General features: G+C 44.6%; 1 protein-coding gene across 3 annotated transcripts; it reads left to right on the top strand.

The window, feature by feature from the left end:
• Window positions 1-1117: 1117 nt before the first annotated feature.
• SLC16A9 (solute carrier family 16 member 9) lies at window positions 1118-20598 on the top strand. Of its 3 annotated transcripts, none has more exons than XM_074924283.1 (8): window positions 1118-1224; window positions 5275-5334; window positions 5755-5871; window positions 6948-7176; window positions 15237-15380; window positions 16239-16334; window positions 18145-19053; window positions 19393-20598. In XM_074924283.1, the coding sequence occupies exons 3-8, from the start codon at window positions 5818-5820 to the stop codon at window positions 19569-19571; spliced, it is 1611 nt and encodes a 536-aa protein (XP_074780384.1). In that variant the 5' UTR covers window positions 1118-1224; window positions 5275-5334; window positions 5755-5817; the 3' UTR covers window positions 19572-20598. The 3 variants fall into 3 exon arrangements, with proteins under 3 accessions (XP_074780384.1, XP_074780386.1, XP_074780385.1); XM_074924284.1 differs by lacking the exon at window positions 1118-1224 and adding an exon at window positions 1890-2112; XM_074924285.1 differs by lacking the exon at window positions 5755-5871.
• The last annotated feature ends 538 nt before the right edge of the window (window positions 20599-21136 follow it).

Below are 21136 nucleotides of genomic sequence, written 5' to 3' on the forward strand. Positions count from 1 at the left end.
CCTTCCAGTAGCAAGTACTAATTGTAATATTTACCTGGACACTGCGAGGTGGATCTAGGCACTTTACTAGATACATGAATTTCATGAACCTTTGTAAATATTACGCTGAGGAGTAAATCCGGAATGCAGGTCTGAAAGGGAAGTTATGTCGTATCTGTAGGAACTGCGCAGGCTCTAAATATCTGAGATTGCTTCAGAATTTCAGCTCTAGGAATATTTCAGCTCTTGGAATTTCACTCAACTCTGGGAATGTTTGTGTTTCCACCTGCAGTCTGTGTGGGTGCCCGAGCTGAGCTCACTGGGCAGAGATCGCGGCGGCGCTGAGCGCGCCCAGGGGTAGAGCCCGCGAGCTGCTGAGTGTTCCGACAGATTTTGCGGTCCGGGGGGTGAAAGGTGCAGGCGGCAGAGCCGGGGGGGGCTGACAGCTGCCCTGTCGTGTGTGTAAGGGCGCTGCTCCGGGCTGGGGCTCTAACGCGGCTGCCTCCGATCGGGGGCAGCGGCTGCGCTCCCGCGGGAGGGCGCGGCGCCGGGGCCGGGCTGGGCCGGCAGCGCTCCCGGCCGCTGCCTCCATCGCCCTCTCGGCGCGAGTTTGCGGCCTGAGGGCCGCGATGGTGGCGGGGCGGCAGCGCCCTTCCCCGTCCCGCCGCGGCCGCGCTGCCGCTGGCACCCGAGCGGGTGCCGAGGCGCTGCGGGATGCCCGGGGGAGCTGCGCGCCTGCCCCCCGGGACTGAGCGGAGGCAGCGGGGGATGGCGCCGGGGGGCTCCCGGTGCCGCAGGGCGGGCGCAGGACCGGACGCCACGGTGAGAGCCGCGGGCGCGCCGGGGGGGGGGGTAGCGAGGGCGGCTCCTGCGCCGGGGGCGACCCTGGGCCGGGGACCGGTGTCCGCCTCTCCCCGGCGGGAGCGGGGCGGAGGGAGGCGGCGAGGCCGCGTCTGCCCGCGGAGCGGGGGGAAGGAGGCGGCGGCGGTGGAGGTGAGGCCGCCCCACGCCTGCCCCGAGGGGCGGGGGCCGGGCCGGGCAGCCACCCCGCCCCGGGGCTGGAGGCGGCGGCGGCCCCCGGCGGCTCCTCCCCCCCGTCCGAGTTACAACCGGTTCGTGCCGGCACCGGCCGCGCCCCGCCCCGCCGCGCCGCGCCGGGGATGCGGGGCTGCCCCGGCCCGCCGGGGGCGGCTCCTGCCCCCCCCCGCCCCACGGGCCGCCCGCTGCTGCCGGCGCGGGGCGCAGGTAACGGGGACGGCGCCGCCTCGGGGGGACCCGGGCTCCGGGCGCGCCGAGGGGGGCTGCGGGTGAGGGGGGCGGCCAGGCGGGTCCCCCCCCGGAGCCGCCAAGGCTGGGCTCGGCTCGGGAGGCCCCGTGGGGCTGTTCCAGCCCCGGGTGCGGGTGCGGGGGGGGCCGGGCCGGCCTGAGGGGGCTCTGCAGGGGCTCTCGCGGCGCCCGCGCTCCGGGGGAGGAGCTGCCTCGGCACCCGCCATCGGTGCCCGGTGGGTGCCCGCCGCGGTGGCCGCCCGCCGGGGTGCCCGCGTCCCTTGCGGCGCCCATCGACGTCCGCCCGCGGGTGCCCGCTGGGAGCGCCCCGGGGTGTTGGTCCCTCCTGGGCGTCCGCTGGCGTCCAGCGGGCACCCAGCGCTGTGGCGGCGTCCGCGCTCGGCACCGGGCACCCCTCGGCACCCCTCGGCAGGGGTGCGTGCCCGCCGCGGCACCCCCGGAGCGGGACCTTGCGGCGTGTCCCTGCCTGGCCACGTGCGTGGCGTCGTGCGGGCGAGGGCGGCCTGTCCTCACACCTCGCGGTGCGGGGCGCTGCCCTCCGCACGGGGCGGAAGGCGGCGACGAGTATCGCGGCCCTTTGGAGCGGGGGCGTGGGGAGAGGCGAGGCGAGGCCAGCCGGGGGCTATAAGAGCTCCGCCAGCCCCGCGGAGGGCCGCGGGGAGCTCGCCCGCGCAGGCTGCGGCGCGGTCGCAGAGGAGTTCTCCTCGGGTGAAACAACTTGGCTGGGGGGTTGCGGCAGCGCCGGCTGACATCTGCCTGCGTGGATGCGTGCGGGTGTCTGACAGGCAGTTACGCTTGCGGAGGGGGGTTTCCATCCCCTCTGGGGCAGTGAGGCTCTGCGAACAGGTAGGACTGGTTCTGCTGAGCTGACAGATTTGTGCAAGGCTGGCTGGTTTATGTGCTGCCCTGGCTGATGCTTCTTTATGTGAACTTATTTTGCACAGTGGGAAAACGTTGTTGCGCCGTCGGTAAGTTTTGTTTTAGACTCCACGTTTCTTCCCTCATCGGGCAGAAATGGAAGAAAATATGTCGATGAGCCTCTTGTGTGCAGCTTATAAAAGGAGAAGTAGAGGAGCGTGAGGAATAGGTAGATTTGAATGCTGAGAACTGAGAGGGAAATACGTGCATTCAGTGGGAAAGAACTTAAATATTTAACGTGGGAACTACTGTAGTTAGAACATTGGTTAAAATCTGATGTCATCAGAGCACGGGGTGCATCTTTTTTTTAATCCAGTGCTTGCGCTGTTGTGTCAGTGCACACGCAGGTGTTTGGATACAATGAGGACGTTAGAAACGACAACCGCACCACTGCTGCTCTGACACTCTAGGTGTTCCTCACAAGCTAAGGAGCTGCATATGATAATTGCAGGAATGTTGCTTGAAAATAAATAGAAATTTACATGAAATCTAATTCAGCTTAAAATGAGGGATGTTACTGTTCTGGCTGGTACCATCTTAATTTGTACCAGTCCCTTGCAAAACTGGAATAGCTGAGTGTTAATCACAGAGTGATTTCTGCTGACATCGGCTTTCTTTGCAGCCATGTGCTGCTCGGGGAAGGCAACACACTTACCCGGGCTCTGCTTGCACAAATAACAAGCTGGAAACAAGCGTATTGCTACTGTCTTTCTCAAGATTCCCTTTGCCACAAATTAATACAAGTTTCTGTGCTGAGGGCTAACATTTCGGTCGCACATGTGTGCTTCAGACCAGTTATTATTTGTGCTCCTCTGTCATCTAGAAGCCAAATTTTAAGATTTATAGAAAGGGTTCAATATTTTCATAAAGCTGCTTAAATAAAAGAAAATAGTTGCAGCCAGACACCTCTCTTTTTCCACATTAGAACTGTTGTTGTTCAGTTCATTCTCTAGGGTTTCTTTTTGTTGTTGTTGGTAAAGGCTTTCATCAAGCAGCTCTCTTCCTCTGATTCTTATTCGCAGTGAGTACAACTTACTGAAAAGCTTTTTCTGACCAAACTTCAAGTTACTGTTTAATTCTTCATGCTTGATTTCTCCATTTCAGTATTTTTGATGTAACTAGGTTTCCCGGAGTCTGAAACAACGTCCTTGGGTTTTGTTAACGGTGAGGTTTGTAAAATGGTTCCCACCTGAATCTTAAACCCCTGGTTGTTCGCCTGTTTCCAGGATCACACAAGTCTTCCTGGTTGGTTCCAAAAGAAAACAAAACTATTGAGTGCTGTCTTCTGTGTAGGCTTCTGCTTTATTTTTGACGATCCTGTGTTTTATCTGTACAGTGCGTGTCCTTGATCTGCACAGACAGAAAACAGTAAAAACGCACTTTGGATCCTTCCCGATCCCCCCTGTGTTGATGCGCAGATTCGACCCCAGGCAGGCAGTGCTGAGAGTAGCGAAGGTTTAATTCCTACTCTCAGCTCTTTGTCCGTGCTCCTAAGCTTTTTATGCTACAACTTGTCACTTTTAGGGAAGCATTAAACAATGTACCGATAAAAGATGTGTTGATACCCACGGTCCCAGCAGCAGCTTGGTTGACTGGGACATCTTTCACTCTGTATTGTGGCAGAGGGCTGTGGGGAGCAGGCTCCTCACACAGGGCTCTCGGCTCACGTGTTCTCTTCAGGAGGACTTCGTGCCTTCAGGGAAGTTACAAAATACGCCTTATTTTAGGTAGTAGGCACATAGCGGTGTGAGACAAAGGAGCAACCTGCAAGAAAGGGAGGGAAAAGCCAGGTCATGCTGCCTTTTGAAAACAAACTCTGGGACTTTGTCTATCTGTTTTCACTTTGAGAATGATTTCTGGAGGGAAAAATGACCGTGGCTTTCACTTTTTGCTTGATAATTGCAGATTGTAAATGGCTTGAAGTGTTTAGAAAGTAGAGATGGTTTTGCTACCTGAAATTCTATTATTCAGCTAAGAGATGCTAAAGAGATTTGTAGTGCAAAATAGGAGGCGTCAGGATGTAGGTCTGCTCTCTTGATGCCATAAGTTGGGAGCAATTGGTTAAAGTCAATAAAGCTGTGCAGACTTGCAGCAGATGGGGAACTGATGCACAGTTTGGGGTTTTTTTAGTCTTTCTGTAAGAAAAGACTACGTGACCTAAGACCATGAAAACTTTTTTGCTCTCCTGCCCTGCCCTCCCTTCCTCCTCATCAAATGTTTAGAATAGTGGAACTGAACTCAGAGTTGTCTCTGTGCCAAATTTTAGGGCATCAATATAGTGGAAATCGATATAACAGTTAAAATGTGTTTGTTTTCTAAACATTACTTTTTAAACAAATATGAGTTGGCCTTAGTCACTGTTTTATTTCCATTATTTTAGTTGTTTTCTGCAAACTTCCTTGCTTTGTCTCAGTGAAAGTGTCTTTTCTTGAAGCTGTTACTTATTTCCACCATTTTTACTCCAGTTAGGGACAAACCAAGCCAAGTGATACTTACTGACCGTCCAGAGAGATGCATATGTCAGCCTGTTTGGTGACTACATACAGATAGTTTAAATATTTTGTGTATAAATGTGGGGATCTCCTTCTGTATAAAGGTTATTGGCATAGGCCAGTACCTCTAAGCAGGTTTTTGTGTGATACGGTTTCTGTCTATCCCAGCTGTCGCCCTTGCATCTCATGTAATCAGGAATGCTTAACAGACATTTGGAGAAATAAATCAGAGATGACATTTATAACTGAAACATATAACTTTGTAGCATTTGTAACTGGGAATACTGTACATTGAAGGACTGTTCAGTATGTTAAAACTGTAAATCACTCTTAAAGGACCTTGAATATCAAAGTTCATTTTACATTAGGAGACAATATTTTTGTTATTTTGGGGGCTCAAGGCTGCTGTCAGCTGTTAATTAATTGAGGAGGGTTCAGTATTTCTCCACCAAGGTAACTTAATTACTTTTCTGAAGTTCTTCTGAAGAGATATTCAAAAGAAGAAATTTAATGTGAAGGCACCAGTTTTTCAGAGTTGCGTTCACTGTTGCAGTGATAGTTTGGCTGAAAACTTGCTTTGCTGCTTTTTTTCCTGCAGGTAGAGTCGCCACATGAAGTTACATTTGTAGGAAGCTGAAGGACTTTTTTGTCATCATCTGTAAGTATCTACCTTCAAAGTAATATTTAAGTGCATCTGTAAACTAGAACTGGTCTTTTTCATGTCTCTCTAGTAATTATTCCTCAGAATTTTATACTGTAGATTTTTTTTGTAAGTCTTCCATGAAAGTTCTTAAAAATTGCCTGACCAAAGAGTACGAGGAGCTTGGATAGACGTTCTGTTATTATCTACTTGTTTACCCCGTTGCTTTCATACAGCAGTAATTTTTGTCCATCTCCTCTGGGTTGTAAATCCAAAAGGCAGTGCGACACGTTTGGTTTTCTGCTTTGCCTCTTGGGGGTCTCCCAGAGCAGAACTGTTACTGCAGCAGTCTTTAATGTGTGAGCTGCAGGATGAAGATGGTCCTTGAGAACATTTCACAAAGAAAACAGGGTAAGATCTTATCTTTCTATCTTACAGGATAAAGGAAATAAAATTGTTGAGAATCACACGTCTGGTTAGTGACAGAGCCAGGAACAGAACATGGGTTTTGTGATCATCACTTCGGCAGATCGCTCCTGTAGAGAGGGAGGGCAGGTTAGTTGTGTGCACAGGGACTCACAACCTCATTGGAGGCTTTTAGCAAATTTTTAGAAAAAATTCTTTGCTAGGTTTTAGAGGTGTCGGTCCCTACATTCACAAACAAGTCTTGAAGAAGGTCTGAGGACAGTAAGTTATTTAAGGCCGTAGATGCACGGGGGGGTGGATCTTGCTGTGCAAAGGAGTGAGGTGGTACTTCCGGACTGCAAGAAGTAATTTCCAGTTTGGGGAAGGGTGTTGTGTGCAAACGGTGCGGAGGGTGGACACTGTAACAGGAGATTTTTGTGTGCGTATTTAATACTGTCATGCCTTGGCGTATAAGCCACACCTGTACACAGTTTTAAAACTCACTTCACTTGCTAATGCTTAGAAAGTGATTTTTGGATGCGTCACTCATCTACACATCACCCTGTTGACAGAGCAGAGTACTGAACTGTTACTATTTCCAGAAGGTCAGTCTTCCTCTTGGCCGGCCCTTCCCAGAGTGCACTGTCTGGGGGCAAACACCTTGCTAAACTGCAAGGTACTCTGCTGAGATTACAACAGAGATTTATTTTTTTTAATTATTCTTTTTAGACCTTAACTAATATTTTTATACTTGTGATTTATTTTTTTTTTAATCCTAAATTATTTGTTGAGATTGTTTTATACTTGTAGCTTTTCTCATATAGCTTTTCAAGCCTATGTGCTTCACTCAGGATATCTGAGGTCTTAACAGTGGGTAGCTGCGTGGTGTTCTCCTTGAACTCTGGCAGATATTAATGCCCGGGGTCTTCACGAGGCCTATTTAACACTCAGAAAATGAAACGTTCCTCCTTTCTGTAGTACAGTGCTGATGTATGTATGACTTATTAATGCTTTCCGTGCTGTTCCTGTGTTACGCAGAAGAGGTAGAAGTACCAAATGGTGACTAACTTTTGTTGCCTGTATGCTGTATTGCATGTATTTCTTGAAGATTGGTTCAAATAAGCCTCTGCTTGAATGTGTGCCTCTCCGTACAGCTCACTTGTATTAGCAGATCGAGGTCGGTCACATTTCTGATGCTCTGTTCTGTTTGCTTTTTGTTTACACAGGTCTTGCCTGTACATCCGCGCTCATCTGAGAAGATGGTGTTTCGGAAACCACCAGATGGTGGCTGGGGCTGGGTGATTGTTGTTGTTTCCTTCTTTACTCAGTTCTTGTGTTACGGATCACCGCTGGCGGTGGGAGTCTTGTATTTAGAATGGCTGGATGTGTTTGGAGAAGGGAAAGGCAAGACTGCTTGGGTTGGATCACTAGCAAATGGAATCGGATTGCTTGCCAGTAAGTGTAGAAGCAGTATCTGTCTTGGAATGTTTCTTCTAATAGATGCTTTCATCTGTGTGTGCTTTTGGAGGTAAAGACAGCTGAAAATGATAGAATGAGGATGCCACAGTTTTGGTTTAGGTCAAGACAGGCAAGAATACGTTTATAGTTCCGCTATACGTAAACCAAAACAATGTAACGGTAAAAGAGCAATAAAAATATTACCTTTAGAAAATTCAAAATTACTGTATTTGAATAAACTAGAAAAAACAAACGCTGGGAAACTGAATGGTAATTTTGCCGGTAAGATTTTTTTTTTTAAACTAAGACTAACATTTGCATTAGTCTCTTTAAAATCAGAGCAGACTGTTAGTCTGAAATGGTTCAAGTGCTTTAAGAAAAAAAAGGTCAATTAATAAACCAGTGACTAACTTTTCAGCTCTAGAAGTAAACCCACCAGTTAGGGTGGGTGAGGGCTCTTTTCCACTGAGAAAAAACTCCCTTTGAAGCTTGCAAAGTTATGGATAACAGTGGCATTAAATAAAACAAGCTTTTTTTAGTAAAACATTGCCACTTGAAGAATAATAGCAGGGTTTTAGGGAAATAAAACACCACTTTGATAGTCCATAGGCCCATTTTGTTGTGGTTTTCTTTTTAACGTCAGGCACAGGTATTGCACTGGGTAATATCACTAACTTCTGCTTTTCAAAGATTCACCATGGGAACTATTATCTTTTTGCTGAATCTGGGTAAAAATTGCCTGTCAGCAGAGCAATTGCTACAGGCAAAAGCAATTAGTAGTAGCTTAATGGACAAAATGCAGCTCAGGATTCTGAGGAAATCTCTCCTTAAAAGAAAGTTGATGTTCAAATAGCGATAGAGGCTGAATCAAGACCACTGCTTTGTACGGGGCTACAGCTGGCCAAATACTGGTGTCACACTCGTGTTAGGGTTTTATATCACTAGGCAGAACAGCGATGGGCAAAGGAAGGTGGATCATTAACCACAAGACAACTGTATTCAGTCCCAGAGTGTGAGCGAGCAGAGGACTGTGGACTGCTCTTCCATCATACCTTTTAATTTTCCTGTTTTAAGGGCATTAACTCTTACTATTAACAGAGCAAGACCTAAAGAAACTTGAGTGAGAGAATAAAGTGGGGAGAAAAGGATAAACAAGACAGTTACTGAAGAAAAACTAGGCAGAAGGGGATTGCAAGAGAAGGGGTGAAGAAAAGCCCTCTCCCTGGAGGCTAGAAGTCTCTGGCTCACTCCTCTGACCACAGCCCCAGCCCCTTTCTAGTGTGTCAACACCGTGCTAGTTTCCAGATTTCTTAGTGCCCTCTGTCTCGCCACGGTGAGCAATTGTCAGTAGTATGCTGTATAGCAAATAGAAACTTCTGTGACTGAATAATACAAATAAAAGCTGATATTGTAATTGATTTTGGTATGGAATGATTAAATTACTTGAAATTTTGACAGGTTGGGAGGAACATTCTTTGTCAGTGCACTTCTGTTTGGGATTTGGAGGCTTAATAATCATTCCTAATTTTAATGCCCTCAAAAAAAAGTACAGTGAGGGCCTTTTGATTGCACTGATGTTATCAGAGTGGGCTGAAAACAAAACACATGCTTCCTGCTTTACCTGAAATGGGAGATCCCACTGTGTTATCAAGCTGGGATCTGACCTTAATAATAAATCTACTTAAAGTAAACTTGTTGAAGAGACTTTAAGTATCATAACCTCCACCTAAAACTAGAATGCTCTGGACAAGTTACAATTTTTCATGCAGTTTTCATAGTAGGCCTTTTTCAGACTAGTCACTAGTGTAAAGAACATAAGTGTTTTCAGTGCAAAACCATTGATCTAGCACATGGCAATGTTAAGCCCTTGTCATGAGTACAGGAAAAGAGAACTTGCTTCTGTTCTTATTTCTGCTGTTGCAGGTTCCAGCATTATAGGCCAGGTGGGACTATTGTGTGTTGTAGCCTATGTTAAGTAGGTGATCAGGCCAGTTGAATTTTTCTAAATTAGCATATTTTCAGGTATGTGAAAAGATATTATCTGTAATTTAATAATTTAACAATCCCCCCCAAGCAAGCTGATTTCAGCCGCAATACTGCGTGTGCGAATCCTAGTAACAGGACAGCTTTACCCCAAAGCTGTTTAGTCCCCTTGCCTTTTACTGTTCCTAACTTGACTCTTGTTGTTCTTTCCTTTCTCCTCCTATATTTTGGTTTTCAGTCTTTGATCTAGTTATCCAATGACATATATTCAAGTATTGGTAATCTTAAAGCAATCCATGCTACATGCAGAAGATGGAATTTTCATTTGATGTAGAACATATTTGTTTAGTGCATTCTCTGTCTCTTTATAACTTTTCTCAGTAGTTAATTCCCTCCTTAAAAGTATGTAATCTTATGATACAGGTTGCTTAGTTTTAGTTTTCAGCTGATTAATAATGTTACCTTGAAGTGGTTTATTTCGAAGTGGCCCTGAGTGTGTGGTGTATGTCTAGAGACTGCAATCAAATTGCTTCTAAATTTTCTTTTAAGCTTGTACTTTGATACAGTCCTTTTGCCATTGATACAAGAAACTTCTGCTCTTTTAATTAAGGCTTTTCTTGAGAGTCATTATGACTCTTCTGTGAGCCCTCTCCAACGTAACATCACCTTTCTGAAAGCTGTCGATGCCAGACTGGAAAAAGAACGGCAGCTACATACAGGAAATAAGATAGTGTCAGTTTTCTTAAGGAAGACTTTTCTCATTGATAGCACTGGAAATCACATTAGCTAGCTTCTGTAACAGTGGAAGGTAGTTGCAGTGACTTTGCTGTATTAGTACTGTAATTTCATCAAAAGAAGAAAATGTCCTTATATGCATGCCAGCTGGCACAGGAAAAGGTTCTGTGTGTCTTCTCCCCTTCCCTCTGTACATGAAGTCTTCAACGTTTTTTGAAGTAGCTGGTGCTGGTGAGTCCTTTCACATTTGCTGTATTGGTGTCCTTTCTAGTGTTTACTTCTGACTTGTGCGAGAGCTAAACTTAGACTCGAGACATAGAAACCCAGTACAGCACCTTGTTTATTGAGATGAATTTCCTAGCCACCTGGTGTTCGATTTCTGCCCTCTTGCTCGCAGCACAGACGGTGTTGCTAAGGCCAACTGGACTGCTCAGCCCACCAGCTGGAAACGGGAATGGCCCAGGGACCTGACTGATCTCTTCCTTGCAGGATGACTTGGGTTATAACTTTCTGTGATGTGACCTTACAGCGGATTGGAAGAAATGTGCCTAAAAGAGTGAAAGAAAATCATCAGTACAGGGCACTGGTGAGACCTCCTCTCCAATATGGGGTGTCATAATGCTGAGCAGGCTATAGTAGATGTGGCACATGGCTCCAGGGATGGTGTAGGGCTTGTTGCAGAGGAAGAGATTGAAAGAGTTTAGCATGTTTCCCCTACTAAAACAGGACAGAGGAGGATATTCATTACATTGTTGAAGACTGTATGTTTCTCCTGCCCCAGGTGTTCTTAATTTTACATCCATTTGGAGCCTGAAATTAAATTTGATCCATGTTACACTTGTTAAAAGCAAACCAAAGACCTTGGCGCCTGTAATCGGCACCACAGCTGTTGATAGTAAGAGTTGGCTTCACAGTATTTGGCATAGCAGGAGACACCAGCAATACGTCTCCCATTCCCACTCCCCTTTCTTAATGGAGAATGAACAAAGGGAAGATTCTTCCTTGAAAGGCATGTCTTGATAAATTAATGAATGAGGTGTTTCTGCTAGTCTGAGGCATTCAGTGTTAAATATTCTAAAAGCTCAATTTAGTGTTTTCAAACCATAATTTTACAACTCTAAAAAAAACCTTTGCAGCATCTGCGTATTTTTTGGACAAAACCCTCGCACATAGGTAGGCCCAGCTGTAAACTGTGGAAGTTATACAAAGTTTGTGCGGAGGGGAGAGGGTGTCCCAGACGTTCCTACAAAGAGGAGCCCAGTTCACTTAATAACTTCATCAGAAAGGAACAGTCTTTTCAATCAGTTGGAAGTGGGTTGTTCCCCAGTGTAAAAAGGCTTTATCTGATCTATATTCTTATCCAAAATACAAACATTTGGAGATTATTGTATTTATTATCACCATGTTTTAGCAATGCATTTAATATGCAAAAAATATTCTTGTCTTCTGTCCAGTGACGCTTTGTGTACAGCCCACGAGCATTGCTTCTGCTCTACAGTTTCAACAGGCTCAGACAGATGTCCACAAGTAGGGTGGGTCAGACTGATGCAGGCGATAAGAAAAATAACTCAGTTGTCCAGTATTGTTTGTTTAGCAAAAGGTTTTGTGTGTGTATGAGGTGAGGAGATGAGCGCGTGGAGGAAGAGAATATTAGTTCGCAGAATTTTTCTCTTCATGTCAGAAGATTGAGGAAGGGAATGTTAGTTCTTGATGTCCGTTAAAGAAAACAACTTTGTACTTGTCAGGAGGTCAGAAGACTGTCGTAGTTATAGTTTCTGTGTGAGCAGCAGATGGCTTGTTTTCACATCACAGGGAGGACTCACTGTCATGCCTGGATCTCACTGAGGGTAGAGTCTTTTATTCAAAAAAAATTATAATTAAAATATCAATGTACAAATGATTCCTCCTAGAAGTGGTTTTTCTTTGGTCTCTCTGCATGAACATCTACAGTGAGAGCCCGTTTTCTTTCTGCTGCCTCTTCCCATTTTGTCTAGGCATCTTCTCAACTGCTCCCCTGCAGAGCCTGATAATTGTAGTACTGGCTGCCGAGCCTTGACAGCTCATGTGCAGAAGAGCAGTGGCTGTGGCTTCTTTCTTCCTAGAGTTAGCTGCCGTTCTTATAAACTGAGCCTATATCTCTTTTTGATAGAGTTCTATCTAGTTTTAAGATACATCTTGGTAGGAAAAAAGCACCAGAGATTTTATTTGTAAAAGAGGTAAATATTTATCAGTCTTCAAATATTATTCTAATACCAGTGCTAACCCCTGGAGATGCTTGTCAAAATGCTGGCTTAAAAGCCATTTTCCGTGCTTAGTATTGAGGCTTGCCACTGGGATTTTATTTTTATGTTGTTCACGTTACGGTGAGAAATACATTATCAGTGGAAGGATCTTTCTGAAAGAGAGTCAGCTAATGAAAACCCTTACGCTGCCTGAAGAGCTGTTTCCTATGCAGCTGTACGTAGACTCCTACATTCTTCAGAATGTCCACTTTGAACAAAATCCACATGGCAGGAGTTCACAGAGCAAGCCTCAGTCCCGTTCTGGGAAAGTTGGACGTTTGACTAGAATTAACTGCCTTGAACCCATTGTACTTGAATTACTTGTAGAGAATAACATGTTTGTGTACAGTGAACTCCTGTGCAAATACCATGGTAATAACCAAAGGTACTGTGCCTGGTGGAAAAAAAATGCCAGCTCTTTGGGAAACAGAGAAAGAGAAGGAATGCAAGGAGGCAGGGAAAAGAACAAAGATGCTGGCTGTCACGGGGGTTTTCTTTTGTGACTTTTGTTTTTCAGCAGTATGATGAAGGGACTGTGAAAGTAGGGCCTAGAGTGAAGGGGACGATGGAGCTGTTTTTCTTCTCATCTCAGAGACCTATAATAACTATCTTAATACTTATACTGGCACTCCTTCTTATAAAAAGGGCCATTGCTGAGCTGCCAGATCTCTTGCTGCGTGAGATGACACATTAATACTGAGCTTATTGGAGCAGGTTCTTCAGTTTTGTGCAGGTTGTTTTCCATGTCGGAGCAAAAAGATCTCTTTGTACTTTCTGTTCTCCTTTGAGATTATTTTTTGTAAGTGGCAGAATTTGGAAGAGCATTTCCTTGGGACCCTGTCAGTGATGCTTTTGATAGTGTTCCAGAGGAGAGTGTCCTTGTCAGATTATGAAGACATGTTTTTCAGCCCTGTGTCTCCCTTGTTCTGGCTTGGCATCAGAGGGTCCGGCTTCACCTTGGACCCTCCAGTAGCGATCGGTGCAGTCTGTACTGGTACCACCCTCCCAGGCTGGACAGAGACCTTCTGAAAGCAGCTGTGTCAATGTATAGAGAGCAGGTGGAGGGGAAATACTGTTTGTTTTAGCAAGGTAGTGGGTTGGATGGAAAAAAGAATGGAAAGAGTGCAAATTCCTCTGCTTAATTGAATTATGTTATCACTACCTAATGTTCTTTTAGTGTAGAAGAATTTTTTTATGTAATACAGATTCAATCCTTTGTTTATTTTTAGATCCCATGGGTTTAGGAAACATACCAATCTTAATTTGCCAGTTCTAGTAATTAATTCTAAGAATCAGCAACAATCTAACACTCTCAGCTTTTGTTCTCAGCAAGTAACTCTGCCCAAGTTATTCTGGCCAGCGTTCATTCCCACAGCATGCTGACTCTTGAGAAGCAGCAAAGACTCTCATCTTCCCTTTTCATTGTTTCGAAAATCCAAATAAACCCTACTTCCCCAGAAGATTTTTCTCGATTCTTCCTCAACTCTGGCTCTTGGCCTGGGTAAGCCCCAATTCAGACTCGCTTCCCTTTACGTTCCCTAGCCCGATAGCTCTTATGTAGGGCCAAAGTTCTGACCTGCCTTGCCTTTGAGGATCGTTTCACCTGCTAACGAATCTGTGCTCCTGCCTGCCAGAACAGCTTGTCCCATGGCTGGTAACCACAGGAAAACCATGCCTACATTCCCAGCTGCTAGCTCCTGTCTGCAAACCTAGGCAAGCACCATCCTCAGCTCCAACTGTTGTTTACCTCGTATCACCTCTCCGGGCTCACCTCGCATCTGCAGGGAATCTCAGTTATGTGTGAGTCAGGGAGGACCAACCTTAACAAATGGCAGACTCCAAAGTTAGTGCTTTCGCAGATTGTATCAGCCATGGAGTGTCTTTGTATCACTGAGACTGAGATACAAAGGCAGTGAGGGTTTGGGGGTTTTTTTTGTTGTTGGCTTTTAAATAGTGCCATTCATCTGTGTATCTGACTTCTAATCTCAGAGTTGCTGAGTTTAGGATCTTGGGGCTAATATATGTCTCTGTGTGAATGTTTGGAACTGCAGGGTTTCAGATGAGAGATTGTCTTTTGCAAGCCAAGTCCCTTGCTGGTTGCTTATTTATGCAGGGCTCCAAGCTTGCATGCTACTTCAGACTAAAAGGTGTATTCCAGGTCACACAACTGAAAATAAGTGCTTGTTCTACAGCTTCTGTGAGGAGAAGACTGGCTGACTAGAGGCAGAGTGCGAATTTTGCTTGCACTTTGTTCTTGTTTTGAAGAACTAACCAACCAAGAAATATTGGGCGGGTAAAGAGAGGGAGAAACCTTTTCCGAACTTCATGAACATTGCTCTGGGCGTTCTCAATAAATGCCTTTTATTTTCTGTAGTGTTACAGTAGAAGCCAAGATAGGCGTTAAACAGTTGTTTGGTAAAAAAATGGCTAGCAGATATTTAATCGCATAGAAAATCAGGGAAGAGTAGTCTTTTGTCTTTATCTGAGCAGATATTTCCTCGATGTAAGCACCAGGTGGCATTCTTACCATGATTATGATCAGTAGTTACTATTTTCCATTTCGGTTTTATAAATCTCATATCAAGATGAATACAGATACTGACTTTCTGAAACACAGCCTTTGGGCTCTGTCAAAAAATACCTGCTTGGTTAAAGCCTGACTGATGGTCTAATTTGTTTTGGTACCTAAAAATAAAGACACTTTTCAGAACTTCTCTACAAGACTTTGGGTGTGTAGCGACAGTGTTATATTCCAGTATGTGTGTATCATCCTGTGTTTAAAAAATGTTTTGTTTGCTCTCTCCCTCCCAGCCCTGGTACCATTTCACAGTCTTAATGTCAAATTCTCCTTGAACAAAAACCTTGCAAGCTTGATCTTGTATGTTTTTATAACCAACTCTTTTAAAGAATCCTGTAAAAATGCGTACTCTGAATTGTTGTTTCATATAATTATATATTTAAATAATTATTGTAGGAAACATTTCCATAGGCTGATATTTTTTTAGAAGTTCTTGGTGCTGGTATTTACCAGAAACGTTTGTCCTGCTTTTCCTCTAGGTCCTGTCTGCAGTATATGTGTATCATCTTTTGGAGCGAGACCAGTAGCAATCTTCAGTGGCTTTATGGTGGCCGGGGGCCTCATGATGAGCAGTTTTGCACCTAACATATACTTTCTATATATTTCATATGGGATTGTTGTTGGTAAGAAACACTTTCATACAGAGACTTAATCTTTATTATTTTGAGTCTTGGTTTATGAATCTGAAATGGGAAACTGATTCACAGAGGCAGTGGTGGTCTGGAAGTTGCTTTATCAAGGAATACTTTGGGGAGGGGTGTTGCCCAGGCAGGCTGTTACCATGTAGTGAAAGATGAAAGCGATCCATGTGTTCATCAGGGTTTTAAAACAGTTTGTCCTCTGTTAGCACGATTGTTAGAGAAGGAGAAGCTAAGGTTTTACCTAAGATGTGGAATCAAGCAGGTCTTCTGCAGGCACGAAGCGCCAGTCTTAAGGGAATAACATCTCTTCTGGAATTTTGTCATGTACTCATTCTAATTTGATAAATTAGAGATCATTAGGGAGTGATGTTGTTCTCCCCATAACTGGATTGAACCGAAACCGCTGTGCTAGAGGGATGAAAGTGCTGTTCTCCTGGCAGGCGGTGACCTGCCCCTCCGCGCTGCCGGGGGCTGCTCTGGGTGGTTCATCGAATTAACTGTGTCAGGAATCCGGGCGCCTGGCTGGCCATCAGGGACCCAGCGGCATGCTGGCTCGGGCACAGTGCCCCGTGGATGTGGCTCTGCAGTTTCCTGGACTGAAAGCCATGTAACAACCCTTCCACGTAGCACGGAGCTTGCCCAAGCCCAGCCTGCTCCACGCAGGCTCTGCAGGCAGGACGGCCGAGGCGAGGCGGTGGGACAGTGCAGGCAGCCTGATGGCCCCGTCAGCGTGAGGTACCCCTGTGCCCAGAGTACGCTGCTGTATCATCTGGGGAAAAAAAAGGGGGCATTAATTTCCAGGGTATGTTGCATACTTTACTTCTACCTCTTTTTCTTAAGGGCTTGGGTGTGGCCTTTTGTATACCGCAACAGTTACCATCACTTGCCACTATTTTGACAAACGCAGAGGCCTTGCTCTTGGTCTGATTTCAACAGGTATGACTTTTAATTGTCGTACTCTCTTAACTTTTCAACTCTGTACCATTACCCTGGCAATAAAACGCAGGAGATTATATTTTTCTCACTTATTTCCTGACGTACTTAAATCAAAACAGTAGCAAAGAACAGATAAAATCAGGCTTCAGATAAAAGACTAACTACACTTGCAGGTGTATGGTGTGGATTATCCATATAGATGAGAAAAGGATGTTTACTGAAATGAAAGCAGACTCATGAGTAGCTTAGGCTGTATGTCATGAGTAACAAGAGAGGAAACTTTCCATAGAGGTCTCTTCTCCCTCTTCTTTCTTATACAAGACCAGAGGTGAGAAAGAGATTGGGGATGCAGGGTATGCATGCCGTGTCACCATAACCTCACATTAGCTGTACCCTTAAAGGAGTAGTTGAAGTTTGAGCTTAACATTTTTAATATTTTCTCCTTTCCAATCTAAAAGGATTCAAAATTCTTAAATCTTCCAAAGGCTCATCCCAGCTTTTTTGTCCATGTATGATGAAGGGATCCTAGAAAAATGAACCTCTGATAATGCAAAGAAAATTCTTTGAAGGATCCTGAGCAGTCTTCCTCATTCTTTCTCTGGGCCTTTGGGTAATGTGGTGTTATCCTTTACACCAAGGAACTGCTAAATTAATGGACCAAGTGGGAACTATTGAAGAAGGCTGTTGTCCCGTGCCTTGCTTTCTGTGTTGTATGGAGTCTCTCTTCTGATCTGTTTGCACAAGTGGCTGTTAGTGAAGAGAGTCCTGGTCAGTACAGTCAGTACTGTGAGATACTAATGCCAGATCCATGCCAGTGGGATAAAGGGGAACTTCTGCAGAAATGTTCCTTGGAATCATTTTCAGTGGCTTTTATTGAAATTCCAGGTAGTTTGCCTTAAGGCCTGATTTTATTCAGCCCTGATTATTTTTAGTACCTGGAAGCTGAAACAAGTCTGGATTTTATTATTTTATCCTGTGTTTAGCACTGAAGTATGTAAATTGCTTTAATATAACCTAGAGACAGTCTTTAGCAAATCATTTTAATTTGAAGTTTGTCTTGACTTGAAAAAACAATGCTCTGTATTTGTGAGTGGAGATCCATCAATTACGACGGATCTGTGCTCACTTCAACCGAGAGCTTTTTCTTTAAACTGCTGGAATCGCATCAAATGCTTGTGTTCATAGTAACTGCTAACTACTCAGTGTTTTTTTTCTGAATAGCCACATTTCTCAAACGCATGTTTGGCCCTGCAGAGCTTCAGAAATGTCTTTGGAGTAAACTCACAGCATGTGAGCCCCCTCCTTAAACACCAAGCAGCTGAGGGTTGTCTCTAGGAGGGCTCTTGGTGAACCCCTGGTCTGTTCCTGCCTTAGAGGAGGAAGGTGGCAGCGAGGAGGGAGAAAGGGGAAAATGTTGATGTCTGAAAATCTAACCCTGCTAACTCAAAGCAGTACCTAAAGGGATACATGTACGTGAGCGCATGGCAGAAGGATGGCTTAATAGTCCTTTGATGTTTTTCATCGGATACAGTATTGATCCTACTTGTGTCTAAAGTGGCTGCTAGTGTTAATTGTCATAGATTGTTCAGATATTTTGAAAGGCTTTTTTATTTTGTGGATACTCGATAAAGAAACTGTAACTTCAAGAGGGATGGTAACTTACCAGTTCATTAGACTGGGGAGAGAGGAGCACAAATGACTTGCCATTCCTGTGACAGTGTATTTGTAGCTGCTGAAATGTAGAAGTTTGCTTGTGCTGAAGAATGTTCTCAGTTCCTCAGTTTAAACTGATCTTATTTTCCTTTTATAGGCTCAAGTGTTGGACTCTTTATATACGCAGCATTGCAAAGAGAGCTTATTGATCTGTATGGACTGGATGGTTGTCTGCTAATAGTCGGTGCACTGTCTCTAAATATATTAGCATGTGGCAGCCTAATGAGACCACTGGAGTCATCTGATTCTCCTCCACCAGAAAAAACGGGTGTAGACAAAGTCCCAGATCAATATTTTGTTTACCATGAAAAAGAAAAGACTGTTGAAGAAAATATAAGCATCCTTGAAAAGGGCTATGTTGATGAAAAATGTGTGAACAGTATGCCTGACTACAAACAGGATAGCATTTTAAGTAAGAATGTATTAAACTCAATAAATGTAAATGAGAAAGACACTTACAAAAAGAAAGTTGTAGAACAGACAAACTTCTGCAAGCAACTCGCCAAAAGGAAGTGGCAGCTCTATTTGAACTACTGGGAGGAAACCATGGTTCTTTTTAAGAACAAAGTATTTTCAGCTCTCTTTGTTGCCATCTTGCTCTTTGATATTGGTGGATTTCCTCCTTCGCTGCTCATGGAAGATGTGGCAAGAAGTGCAGGCATTAATGAAGATGACTATCATGTGCCCCTTATTTCTATTATAGGCATTATGACTGCTGTTGGCAAACTTACTTTAGGAATACTGGCAGATTTTAAGTGGGTTAACACTTTATATCTCTATGTAACTACCTTACTAATGACAGGAGTGGCCTTGTTTGCAATTCCATTTGCCAAAAGTTACCTTACGTTAGCGATGCTTTCTGGGATTTTGGGTTTTCTGACTGGGAACTGGTCAATTTTTCCATATGTAACGACAAAGACTGTGGGAATTGAGAAGCTGACTCACGCATATGGGATATTGATGTTCTTTGCTGGACTTGGAAATAGCCTCGGACCACCAATTGTAGGTAAGGTCAAGGTAGATACTATAAAATGAACATGAGCTTGTCAGGACCAGGCAGAATTAATTTACATGCAAGTAGTTCTAGTTGGTCCTAATAACAATGAAGAGATGAAATCAAAATCTTCAACAAAAATTAAAGTCTGTTTTGCTTAAGCTGGCCGAGCTGATTGTGTTCTGGTTTTGGCTTTGATGGAAGCACATTTCATGTCCAAGTCATCAAACTGCATTTTAGATTTGGCCTCTTTTGGGTGGTTTGGTTTTTTCCTTGATGTTTCTCTAGCTTACAGTGCTGTGTTACATTTAACTCCTCACTGATGCGCTTCTCTCTTATTTTTGCCCTCAGGTTGGTTTTACGACTGGACGCAGGAGTATGACACTGCGTTCTATTTCAGTGGCTTTTGTGTCTTACTGGGTGGATTTCTTCTGCTCTTGGCAGCGTTACCCTGCTGGAATGCCTGTACCAATCAGAGCTCAAAGCTGCCTCCAAATACTTACTCCTACAAAGTTGCATCTAGTGCTTAGGTGACAACCGGAAAACACTTTGTGCTTTTTTATATTATATAGTGAAGTATTTTAGTAATTTTTCCACTTATTTATGAAGCCCAAAAATCCTTTCCCACTAAAAAAAAAAAAATCCATTGTTGCTTGTTGTTCAGTTCCTTTTTCTTTTATTTCTGTTTTATTTTATTTTTAAGAACAGTCTTATTTTGTCTACTATGCACTGTATTTTCAGCCTTTGTCTACTGTAATTTCCTTTTATGCTGTAAGGGGTATATACTGCTGTATTATCAGCCCTACTGTTTTTTGGTTTTTGTTTTTTTTAAGGGGGGGTGGTATGAAGGGGTGAAACCTTTGAAGCAAAAACGAAGGCCTATTCCTCACAGGAGAAGGCTGGCATTTCTGTCACCTTTTATAGGTCTCCAAGTTGCACAATCAGACTTTACAAAAAAAAAAAAATTGCCTTATTAGAATGTAATACTGTGGCAAGGTGCTTATAACATCATGCTTAGATTAACTTTTTGTCTTTTTAAAGTTTTTCTGATTTACAATGAAGTGCCAACTGGGGGAGGGAGAACGGGGCTGGGGGGTGGGGGAAACCCAACTTTGTGTTACATGACTGAAGTGAACTTTATGATGAAAGTAAAGATTCTTACTACCACTGCAACTGAGAATTATGTTTATAAATATTGCACATTTTGTGAAGTCTGTTTATAAAACTGTTGAACCAAACCCTTTTAAACCAAGGAATAAATATGACTGTTGAAACCATGAAAAGAAATGCTGACTTGGTTATGCAAGTTCATAATCTTTAGACCGATGTTGGAGTTGTGCTCACAGAAGCCCACAGATGAGTGTTTCGGAGCAAGTCGCCTGCAGTCTGGCAGTACTGGGGGCATTTCTTGTTGCACAACTACAGTTTAGTAAGTTGAACCTGCTGTGGAGAGCTTAGTAGTAGATCTTTCAACGAGATAGACCTGATGAAAAAAGAAAAAATGTGACAGCAGCGTCATCTTTGCTCCGTCATTTTTGGAATGGACATAGCAAGGAGAAAATTTAGTAACGGGGAGCAAGAAAAAGCATGGGGGAGGGATAACAGAAGAGGTATGGGGGAAGATGAGGTGGAAAGAGTTGCAACACCTGAACACCAAACAAGCCAATGAAGAGAGAGCCCCTGCAAACCTGGATACTCTCTAGCTGCAGGCTAGCTCTGCGTGTGTGTGTGTGTGTGTCAGCTTTTTGCTTGTTTAATCCAAGGCCCAAGGTTGGCAAGACCGGGGGGAATGCTGCGTGAGGCTGAGGTCTTTCCTGAGCCCGGCAGGTGCTAGAGCAAAGGCAGGATGACTCTGCTCGCTCTGCACTGCCCTGCGTGCCCTGCGCAGTAGCTTTTGCTTCTGTAGCTGCTCCCGTGCCAAAGATGTGTCTGGTTGCTCTTGTGTAGTGGTCACAGAAATCCGCGACCTGTGTGCTTTGGCTTCTTGCTGTAGGTTTAAAGTTCAGTGGAGCATACTGGGACGCCTTGGGTGGGGTCGTTCTTAGTCCTGAGTTGCATCCCGAGTGGCTCTCTGCAAATGTCCAAGTAGTTCTCA

This window comes from Athene noctua, chromosome 21, assembly GCF_965140245.1.
Source record: "Athene noctua chromosome 21, bAthNoc1.hap1.1, whole genome shotgun sequence".
NCBI lineage: Eukaryota > Metazoa > Chordata > Aves > Strigiformes > Strigidae > Athene > Athene noctua.